General features: G+C 39.9%; 2 protein-coding genes across 2 annotated transcripts; one reads left to right on the forward strand and one right to left on the reverse strand.

The window, feature by feature from the left end:
• Window positions 1-114: 114 nt before the first annotated feature.
• cdkn3 (cyclin dependent kinase inhibitor 3) lies at window positions 115-3,698 on the forward strand. The gene is made up of 8 exons (XM_085768512.1): window positions 115-173; window positions 926-1,007; window positions 1,120-1,175; window positions 1,283-1,327; window positions 1,541-1,763; window positions 2,404-2,435; window positions 3,065-3,168; window positions 3,370-3,698. The coding sequence occupies exons 2-8, from the start codon at window positions 928-930 to the stop codon at window positions 3,457-3,459; spliced, it is 630 nt and encodes a 209-aa protein (XP_085624638.1). The 5' UTR covers window positions 115-173; window positions 926-927; the 3' UTR covers window positions 3,460-3,698.
• A 1,022-nt stretch (window positions 3,699-4,720) lies between these two features.
• cnih1 (cornichon family member 1) lies at window positions 4,721-10,885 on the reverse strand. The gene is made up of 5 exons (XM_085768513.1): window positions 10,764-10,885; window positions 9,430-9,498; window positions 6,563-6,675; window positions 6,315-6,458; window positions 4,721-5,546 (listed from the first exon to the last, which is right to left on the reverse strand). The coding sequence occupies exons 1-5, from the start codon at window positions 10,842-10,844 to the stop codon at window positions 5,519-5,521; spliced, it is 435 nt and encodes a 144-aa protein (XP_085624639.1). The 5' UTR covers window positions 10,845-10,885; the 3' UTR covers window positions 4,721-5,518.
• Window positions 10,886-11,152: the final 267 nt, after the last annotated feature.

The following is an 11,152-nucleotide window of genomic DNA, read 5'->3' on the forward strand; positions in this document are numbered from 1 at the left end:
TGTGTGTCACTCCGTAGCATAAATCGAACGCGCTGACGCATGCGTTGTTATGGAAGGGGGCGTGGTTTGCGCCGGTTCTTGAATCTGATTGGCTGTCGGCTTTATTGAGTTTTCAAAATCGACGCTGACGGAACTGTCAAAACATGCACAGGAGCAGCAGCAGAGCGTGACCGGTGAGAAACAATCAAAAACAACACGGGCCTTCTGTATAATTTAGCCTTTTTATACCGACCTACGTAACATTTTTTTAAAAAAAGAAGAAGCTGTGTAACATTTTCTCATAAACCTGAAGTCACAGTTTCCTCCGTTTGTTTGGCTCCGCTCGGTCAGTCGAGCTGCAGAGCTAACGTCAGCTAACTCAGCACTGCTGTGTCTTCTGTGGGACATTAATAGCTCCTGGACAGAAAGGGGAGACAGCTCCCTGCTGCAGAGCTGTTGGTCAGTCCGACTATAACCACTGTTCTGTCCGTATTTAGCCGAGCTCGTTTAAAGGACATTGTCACGGCTCAGCGTGTGTTGGTCCACCGAGCAGGGCTGGGAAGGCTGTTAGCATCTATGCATGCTGAATAAAAATACCAGGAAGAGAAGCAGAAATGACAATTTTATAGATTTAATCTAAAGCTGCCACTTTTGCAAACTCAATACATTATTATGAAGAACACAGAGCACGTTTACTGTGTGTTACAATAACAGTACATCTGTACATGTTGTTGCAAATTAAAACTCACTGTGTATTGTGCTCATTTGCTGTAGAAATGAACTCTCTGGAGTTACATCTTTATACAAAGTCCCACAAAGCTAAACCATGAATACAAAGCCAAACCTCTTTGAACCTCTTCAATGAAATAATAATAATAAATAAATAAATAAAATGTGAATGTGGCACTTTAATTTGAACCTCCTTTCTTCTTTCTTTGGGCTGAAGTCATGAGGACGAGTGAGTTTGACTCCTCATCTGAAGAGGAGGAGGTGGGAGAGGAGCAGCTGACCCCCATCCACATCTCCTGGTGAGATTTAGCAGTCGTCCTGTTATTTGTACTTTGTTCTGTTTGTTTATTGTTTTTAAAAAAAACCTCACTAAGTGTACATGTATATAATTATCATTTGCTTATATTCAAGGGTGCCTCTGTCTATAGTGGAGTGTTCACAGTATCTTGGGATTTGTGCACTACCAGGTAAAACTGCAATTTATGATTTTTACACTCTTTGTTATCAATTTATTACTGAAGGTTTTGTGCATCTCGGTGTTAAAAAAAATAATCTTTCTTTCATCTGACTTCAGGCTGCAAATACAAAGAGATACGCAGGAGTCTACAAAGGGACGTTGGTAAGCTGGAGTCTGCAACTCAGTGATGTTTATAGACTTGGATCAATTCTAACTTTATTAAAATACCTCATAACAGTAGATAAAGGAAATAGAGTGCCTGAGAATCAGTTATAACTACCTTTTATAATCAATAGTTATTTGGGTAATAGATATATCATTTTAAATCAGAAATGACATTTTTTTGCTGATTGGCTGTGTTTCTCTCGTTGACAGATGAGCTCCAGAACCAGGGGGTGCAGGATGTGTTTGTTTTCTGCACCAGAGGGGAGCTGAACAAATACAGGGTTCCCTCCCTGCTGGAGGTTTACCAGCAGCGAGGCTTCACCGTTCATCACACGCCTTTCCTGGACGGTGACGCTCCTGAACTGGAGCAGTGCTGCCGGATCCTTGAGGAGCTGCAGGTCTGCATCGAGAACAACAGGAGGACAGTGATCCAGTGAGTTTCAGTCGGCGTCCATCACACTGAGATTTGAAAAGCACGTTTTGTGACATGTCTTGTGACACTTGAGATTCGTCTTTAGCACGGAACTGAAGAAGTGTCAAAAGAGGTCTTGAGGACAATGACGCATAAGCTGTAGAGAAACTAGGCAGGAAAAAAAAAAACATGTTGGCTCGCTTGTAAAAACCAATTAAACTCCTGTCACATGTTTTAATATGTAGCTTGTTATTATGTACTACATAGAAGGTAAACCTTTTGTTTCTGTACCCAAACCATTGAAAAATCCTTGATTTCAAGATGCTTCTCCTTATGAAGATGCACCACTAACTGTATGAAAAGTGCAGAGGGAGTATTTAAAATACAATCAAACTTAATTCAAGTGTATCTATCTACATGTCATGAACACAAAGATTATTCAAAACAATGGAAAGTAGGGGGGTGAAGTGCCAAATAATAAAGGTTTATAATTGGTACAGTTATAATAATCTATGACAAAAACATAATTTCTATAAAGTATTGTAAACCTCTGTGTCTTTAGATTTTGATGATTATGATTATGATGATACACAAATGAACAACTTGCTCCAGTTTTGAGCCAAGTATTTGACAAGAATTTGTGCTTTTCTTCTTCCCTCAGCTGTTTTGGAGGCCTCGGACGCTCTGCATTAAGTAAGGATATTCCATTCATGCTCTTAGTTTGTTTAAAGCAGAAGTAAGCGATCCGGTCGGTTTGGCTAATGCTGCGTTCCAGGCAGGCTTTTGAAACCGTAAATTACAGCTTCAAGTCACAACTTACGACTTTGTAGCGTTCCAGGCAACCCACTTGTGTTTTTCCGACCTGTTTTACCTGTGAAAGTCACTATAACGGCCACTCGTAACTTCCGACCGGTGAACTCGTACCAGATCTTCACAGGTCGGAAAAACACGAGTTACGAGTTTCCTTGAACGCACCATAACAGTCCTCGTCCCTACATCACCACATTCACGCGCATCCCTTGGCTGCACACACAGCCCTGCATGCCGTTCTCTCTCCTCATTGGATAAAAACTGTAGGATACGATAAATGTTTTCTCCTCGGCTCAGAGCAGAGCAGAGTGACTGAGAGACCCGTGTTTCGGTCCAAACACTCTATGTAAGTGATTGCTGTCGGAAGATATAACTATTTAAGACTTATATTAACACAAATATATCACTTACTTCTGCTTTAATATCAATGTGGTTTTTCTGGCAACACTTAAGTTTCTACATGCAACATTATATATGAAAAGAGTTACTTAATCATGTTTTCTTCCGCTCAGTCGCCGCCTGTCTGCTGCTCCAGCTCTCCTCGACAATGACGGCAAACAAAGCCATTGAAATCCTGCGGGAGCACAGAGGAGGAGGAGCCATACAGACGGTCAAGGTGAGATTTAACTGGAATATTGTTATTTCAGTGCATAAATACAAGAAACTGGAAATGAAAAATGATTTATAGTTACTGGGCTAAAACCACAACAAAGATCGATTGTTGTTTTATCTCTCGTATATTTGACTGATGCTTTGTTTTCTGTGAATTCAAGAACCGACATGTTATTTAACCACTTTGTTTTTTTCGTCTCCACAGCAATACAACTTCCTCCATGAGTTTCAGGAGCGGTACACAGCGTACCAGCAGAGCAGAGAGGTTTCCACGGAGCGCTCGGTGTCTCGGTGATCGTCGCTTTGCTCTTCACATGAAAATACTGCTCGCTTCAAACTTGCTTCTTTGTCAGTGATTCCTTTTTGATTGTTTGTGTGTGTGATATAATTGTATTCTCTAATGACTGCACTTTAACAGAATACTCTAATATATTGCTTTCTTTTGCTCCTCGTTATCATGGAATAAAGAATTGACGAGGAAACCCTGCTTCTCTTTGTTTAATAAATGTTGAGGATATAAGTCAAGTCAAAGGTTACCTGCTGTTCTAATGGAGCTGGGCTCGATTTTATAGATCAATATTTTTGAAAATCACATCATGATAACCTAGAAAAATCTATTTCTGTTTAAGTGCATTTGCTTCAAAAGAGTATTTTTAAATGAGATCTCATTTTAACTTATATTGAATTATTTAAGATTTAAAAGTGAAAAGTCTGGTTTCATTTTGACATGTGAAGAGATATGTTTCATATGTAAACTCATTCAGCGCAATGGCAGGACATGTTTTCATGGATTTCCTGTTAGAAAAAGTAAAATGCGTAAATACTTCCCACATTACATGTAATAATTTAGGCCATGAGATTAAAAAAAGCATTTTTCTTGCCTTATATTCCTGTCTTCTATTAAAAATATTGATCTACAATAAAATTCCAGTCCATAATAAGAGTGGGATAATTTTATTTAGATTCAAATAAACTCAAGTTGTCATTTCCTAGATGTGACATGATGGGATCTAATACATAAAAAATTAATTTTATGTGACAAATGATCATCCCTTTCCCTGATAAATGTACACATTTTGAAAAATGGAAATAAATATTCTAGTATTTCTGGAAAAAATTAAGTCTAATGGCGTTGACTCCAAAGAAAGAAAAACATCACGTCTCCAGATTCTGATTCTGGAGGTGAGCAACACTGCGAGGAGTGCTTTGATATTGTGGAGACATGAGAGGTTCAAATTAAAAACACTGAATAAATAAACACAGGAGTTTTTTCTAATGACGTGGAATATTTGGTTGTGGAAATGAACAAAACGCACAATGACAAGAAACAGATGAAATTTGAAAAGGTACATTCAACAGTATGGCACGTCAGCGTTGTCACACTCAAAGCTCGAATGCAGAAAGCAGAATTAAAAAGTTCCTTTGCTGAAATTATTCTTGTACTGTTGAGTCTACCTTTTTTTTTTTTTTCTTTTAATTTATCAATAGCTGCAAGGGCGATTCTACAGAAACACAGGTCACGTACACGTAGCTTTCTACTCTGGATTCACACTTAAAAAACAAATATTGCCATTTATTTCAACAGGGATTACATGGTTAAAGTATGATAGATAGGTCTGAGGTATGGAAACAATACGTCAGACAGTTTGAAAACAGATGTTGTGACAACCAGACTGATTGTCCCTGTGCAACACGTTTCACTAAGTGATAATAACCCATGCACTTCAGCCCTCACTGTACATAACTGTACTTTCATGTAAATGTTAAGACTCGATGTATCCGTGGGCAAGAACCTAAGTGCTGTTTTGTTTTAGTGAAGGTAATGGATCACTTGGCAGGTAGAAATTAGCTGTCGAAGCCCAGAATCTAATTTAGCAGAAAAAGCTAATGCAATTCAGCACACAGCTCAAGATTCTCACAGATATATGCACACCTGAAAATTAGGCCTAATTTGTAAACACTCAGAAGTTGGGAACCAAGATGAAAAGAAAAGAAAAAAAAAACAACAACTTTAATCCCAAGCATCAAAATCACCACACCTTTAAAAAAAAAAAAAAGAAAAATGAAAAGAAAAAAAAACATGTCCATTCAGGTTTTGTCCTTATTCTCCGTAAAATTTAAACTATAGTGTTGTGAAAAGAACGCTGCGACCAAGATATTCTCCTAAAACGGGGCTAAATGTTTCCGAAATGACACTCTGCGCTGTGTGTGGGGGTTCGAGAGTTCGTCCGCTTGAAATGGCGTCTTTGTGTTGCTGAACGGTCGGTTCTCCGGCAGGTCCAGTGTTCCAGCACCAAGATCATAGTGTCTGGTCCTCTACTGTACATGCAGGTCCTTTTCCTTCATCGTCCGGCCTAAGAGCTCACCAGAACATAGATCATCCTGTGGGAAATAACAATAAAATAATTTTAAAACTTGCATTGTTTGGAATAATATTACACAGAGTTTACATCTAGTAAACACAGAGTAAATTATTTTTTCTTTGGGGATTAATAAAGTAATTTGTATCATATAAAAAGGAATAGTTCAACGTAGTTGGAAAATTTGCTCTTTAAAAAAAAAATCAAGTTAGATGCAGAGGTTCATACCACGTTAGTTTAGCTTCACCTACATCACTTTTAAAGCTCAAAATGTAATGTTTTGACTTAATATGAACAATGACCACAGTATAAAAGAGGCAATTCACTATTTTGCAGGACTATGTCCAAGTAGTCGACCACGACCATCTGACTCCATGAGGACGCCTGAACCACAAATTCTCATTTTACATTTCAATTAACAAATAATCTGTTAATTGGAGGTTATTTAGGAGGTAGATAGAGGTGAAACTTTCAGGAGGAGCGAGGTTAGCACTTCCCCTCTGTTTTCAGTCTTTATGCTAAACTAACCTAATCAGATGCTGCCTGTCCTGAGGCTTCATAATCCAGTTTTAATGCTGTTTAATGAGTTAGCACAAGACTAGTATTGTCAGGTTATTTCCATCTTTACAAAATCAGATCAAATAATTTACTTTACAAATATAAACATGGCAGATTTGCAAATAAGGATGTTAATAAAAATCTCCCATCATTATAAATCAGACACATGAGTCCTACTGTATGTAAAATGTTCTTGTGCAGAGTTAAACAAGATGTAAAAATAGATGCGTACCCATAGAGATAGTAGAAGAACGACAGGAGATAGAAAGCCAGTTTGCACCAGCCTTCTTTTTGACAGAATGCCAGGATGTCAGCATTCATGATGGTTGTTGGGTCGTAGAGTCCTGGACAGCTCATCACAGGTCTGCTCATATACCTGCAGCACAGTGACATGAGGTTCAGTCAAACTGGACTCAAAACACTACAATGAAGACTGTGTGTGGATTCCTCTGTGTGTGTGTGTGTGTGTGTGACACCCACCTCCACACATGATAAGCCAAGAGCGGTAAGTTGAGACAGAGGGTGAGCCACTCAGCCGCACAGAAGAACATCACGCAGAAGAAGAAGTGGATAAGATACTCCGGGAGCACCAGCTGCAGAGAGAATAAACCAGACTCATGTCAGAATCATCACACGGCCCAACTCTCTTTATCCCCATGGGCCTGTCTGTGTGCTGTGTTACTGACCCTAATGTCCACTCAAAATACTTTCATATAAAGCACGGACTCGGTGTAATAAGCAGTGAGAAGTTAAAGCATGCTAGTCAGAAGATACTGCAGCAAAGCCTCAAAGACAATGAGGCCATTTACAAAGAGAAAATTAAGCTATTTAAAGAGCCTGACGTCTAAAAACTGCAGCCAACTCCACAGAGAGTTCAACAAAAGGAGTGAAATACAAATGAGCTCAACTAGTCACTATGTTCTGTGCAGATTCGCCTCTTGGTTTGCACTAGTTGCTCATTTTCTTCCTATATTATTATTACACGTGTCAGCTATCGCACTGATCTGGCATAAGTTTTAACAAACAGGGTGAAAAATTAAAACATGATACCACCAGAAAATATGTTATAAATCCTAAACTCTCCCCAAAATGAGAACAAAAAGACCCCACAGTGAGGATTATTCACCATCCTTAGATTTCCCACTGTGTGATGTGGCAACACAACGAGGCAGCCAGAATGTGTGACTGTTTTTAGCCATGCAGCCAAATTTAGCCTCAACCCCCCCGCCCCCTCCACTTCGACCTCTAATTGTGGTGAATCTTGTGAATTTCAGAGTCATCAGGTTGATATAGAAACAGTTAATTAATTATAATTTCCCACCCTGCTTATATGTCATGCACCATCAAGTCTGACCACAGGTACAAGAGGGAACTCATCAACAACTTGCTCTGGAGAATGTTTTTTTTTTTTTTTTTTTTGCATCTCAACATCAACATCTTTTTTCAGTGAGGGGCAAATCTACAAATCATCCCACTTTCTGATAAAAAGGGGACGGTGGTGGTAGTTGGGGGGTGGGTGGGTGATGGGGAGGGGGGGGGGCACACTGGAGATAGAGAGAGAGACCATGCTGTGAGCACTAGCAGTGTTGATGCAGCAGCTTGCCTCAGGTTGACAAGAGTTCGAACTGGTGCGGAGTTCAGGGGGGCAGATGGAGGCACCACATGGAAGCCATGCATTCAGAAAGAGCAGAGGGTGGAGGAGTGGTAGGTAGGAGAGGAGGGGCGGGGGGGCGGGGGCAACCAACAGCCCACAGATGGAAAGGTGAGGGGCATGTAAGAAGAGAGAGGTAAAGGGGGGAAAAAAAGAGGGGGGGCTATAATATGTTGAAATCCTGCACTGTGCTGCCAAATACAAAACAACTGATTACAGCACAAAAAAAATAATAAAAAATTTGGCAACTGAGCTGAGCGCTCCACACGCAAAAAGACTAGCACGGTCAAAACGGCAGATCATGTTGTGGAGTGCACTGCTGATAGAGAGTGTGAGAGAAAGAGAGAGTGAGAGAGAGAAATCTGTGCCTTTAACTTAATAATAGTGAAACCACCGACCAATCAGTGGTCCCAAATATTGCTGATCTGGAGAGTGTTGGGATTCTGCAGCCATCTGCTCTGAACCGCAGGTGAGGGAGGTTAGAGCCAAAACTCTGAGCTCATGTACAGTAGCTCAGTTCTGCTAATTGCTGAATCAAACTGCAGCCTCCTCTTCATCACAGAAAAGTGAAGTGATAATCATTTACCGGTTATTCACATTAAGCAAAGTCTACATTTTAGTTGGGGTACAAATTCAATTTCAATCCACATCTCAAAGTTTCCACTGTTCAAAAAAGCTCTGCTGCCTACATTTCTACGAACACTGTTGTTGTGTGAAAGCTCTGTCGGGACAGTGTATGGGTCGGGTGTTGTGTTACTGTCATCTCAAACTCAAGACAAGTTACCTGACTTTCTGAGTTTACTGGGAATTTACTGTACCAGTAACACTATATGCAAACAAAGGGTAGGTTGTAATAAAGATCATGCATGTTTTGAGCATTTGCAAGTCTTTTCAGTTAACAACTATACTTTAACATTATTCAGTAACAATGGATATTTCATCCAAGAGAGTATCCTTATCCCACTATTTCATATTCTAACACTTCCCATAAGCACAAAGGCTTCCACGCTTGAAAAAAGTAATTAGTCAATTTAAATAGAAAACAAAACCCAGTTCAGTTCATGCTGACAACTTCAGAGCTGCACTTTGAGACTTGCAGAAGAGAAAAACTATGACTATTGATGCTCAGAAAAAAATGCTCATGAATAGAAATAAAGGTAAAAAACTAATAAATAAATAAATACATAAAAGGGCAGATAGAAGGAAAATCTACAACAGGATAGTGGAAAATGTGGGAAACAGGTGGCACCTTGTCTAATCCCTGAACTCTGGCCTTGACTCAGATTAGTTAACTGAAAAGACGTTTGCAAACACTTCCCCGTGCAAAATGACAAGACTGCAGACTGAGTTGAACTGAGCGGGCATTTTAAAGATTGGTACAAACCTTAATTGCAATTTTGACTCTTTTTATCTTTTTGACCTTTTCAACTGTCTTTTTGCCGTTAACAAAGTGTAAAAACAAACAAAGCAGATTAGGAAAAAACAAAACAACAAAAGGCGTTAGAGTTTGACAGCTGACAAGATCACTGTATTCATAACAGGCAGGTTATTTAGCAAAACAGTGCAGAGAAATGATTGAAAAAAGACAGATAGGCGGATAAAGTCCTAAAGTAAATGAAATATCTTTCAACAGAGCAAATCTGCATGCGGTCAAAGAGGCAAAGGAAGGTGTCAGGTTCTCCGTGGTGTCACTTACCGGATTTAAAGTGTTACACTGATCTATAGGATTCTTGTAGTCGGTCTTCAGCTCATCAAATGCAATTATCTGGAGGAACAAGACGACCACAATGCAAAAATGAACAAAGAGCCAAAATAAAAATACCACAAACCCCCAAAGGACTATGCTAGTGTTTTCATAATATTTGATTGACAGCATTCATTTACAATGCTACATTTGAATTGAAAAACTGAAAATTCTCACATTGAAGAAGTTTTAAATACAGATTGCCTGGTTTAATTTTATAATAATAAGAACTGCTGAGATTATTTTGAATGGACTAAATAACTGACAGTTTTTAACTTGTTTCTTAGGTTATCAATTACATCATTTCATTTCATTTTGTTATTCTGAATAGGTGTACAATTTTAATGGTGCAAACAGATTTATAATCTGTTAACAGTTATATGCATTACAGTTTACCTATACTCCTATATTTCCTGTCATCTTTTATTATAAACCCTTTCCTCTCTTTCTTACCTGAGCATATTAAATTAGCAACAGTTTACAGCGCAGTCAATGGGATTAGGCTACTTTATGAAACATGGGACACAGTAAACCAAAAGTTTACTATGTGTACTGCTGATGTTGACATTGTGTCAATAAAAATAATCCTATCTACTAAACGAAGACATGCGACGTGTCAAGGTGGGGACTGCCAGAGATTAAGATAACGACTGAGTGACAGCAGCACTGCAGCGGTTTGTTGCTCCACGGTTGGAGGTTAACGTTAGTTAGCTAAGCCTGCTAACTAACTAGCTGACTAGCCACACTACTAACGTTAGCTGAACTCTCATCATGTGACAAGCCTGACGTGGTAATAAGACTGTAACTGTAACCGTGCAGCGGTTAATAAAACAAATGGTGGGACATTGTGAATACATAAAATCAACGCGTTGTGTCAATAAAAAATAGAGCTTTTATTGTTTATTAGACTGCTAACTTTAGCTCCTAGCCCAACGAGAGCTGGGTGTTTTCCTCCCATTCATTCCATGGGACGCAGGGAGGGACGTTCTAGAACGAGTGGTTACGTGTGCTGTTTCTATGGAGTTCCCTTGGTTACGTTCGATCCAGATGCTGAGAGGATCGTCTGCGGGGCGGGGGGCTAGCGACGTTACCAACTAGAAGAAACGTCCTGTGATGTGTGTGTGTGTGTGTGTGTGGGGCGAACGAGCTGGCCTACCGTTAGCCCGGTGTTTGCCAGCCTCACCCCGCTCTCTCGGCTACCTCTACCCAGCGCCGTGGGACAGGCGGCAGGCGGCAGGCCGGCGGCGTGTCTAATCTGAGCTCGTGTAAACAAACCGTGTACTTACGTGCCAGATAGCGAAGAAGATAAGCGCCGCCGTGAGCAGCAGAGCAAGCATGTAACAAAAGGCCGCGAATGTGAACGCCATTTTTTCCTCCGGTTCTGCTCGTCGGTCCCTGGCTCAGCTGGTGGCGGGTGATGCAGGCAGCTTCGCTTCGCTACCGATTTGAGATTTGTCAGTAGAGTCTTCTTCTTCAGCGAGTGTTCAGCTAGCTGACACCATTATTGTTGCATTACTGCCATCTCCTGGAGTTGTTTATGTGTTTCAGGCTTTACGTTTTTCCATCACACCTACCAAAATTCAAACTTTACTTATTTATGTTATGGTTTTTATAATGATATAATAGTAATAAGCACTTTTAAGATATAAACATTATTACCAGTATATTCTCTCTT

This window comes from Trachurus japonicus, chromosome 22 (assembly GCF_045865225.1).
Source record: "Trachurus japonicus isolate A0001 chromosome 22, Traja_1.0".
Taxonomy (NCBI): domain Eukaryota; kingdom Metazoa; phylum Chordata; class Actinopteri; order Carangiformes; family Carangidae; genus Trachurus; species Trachurus japonicus.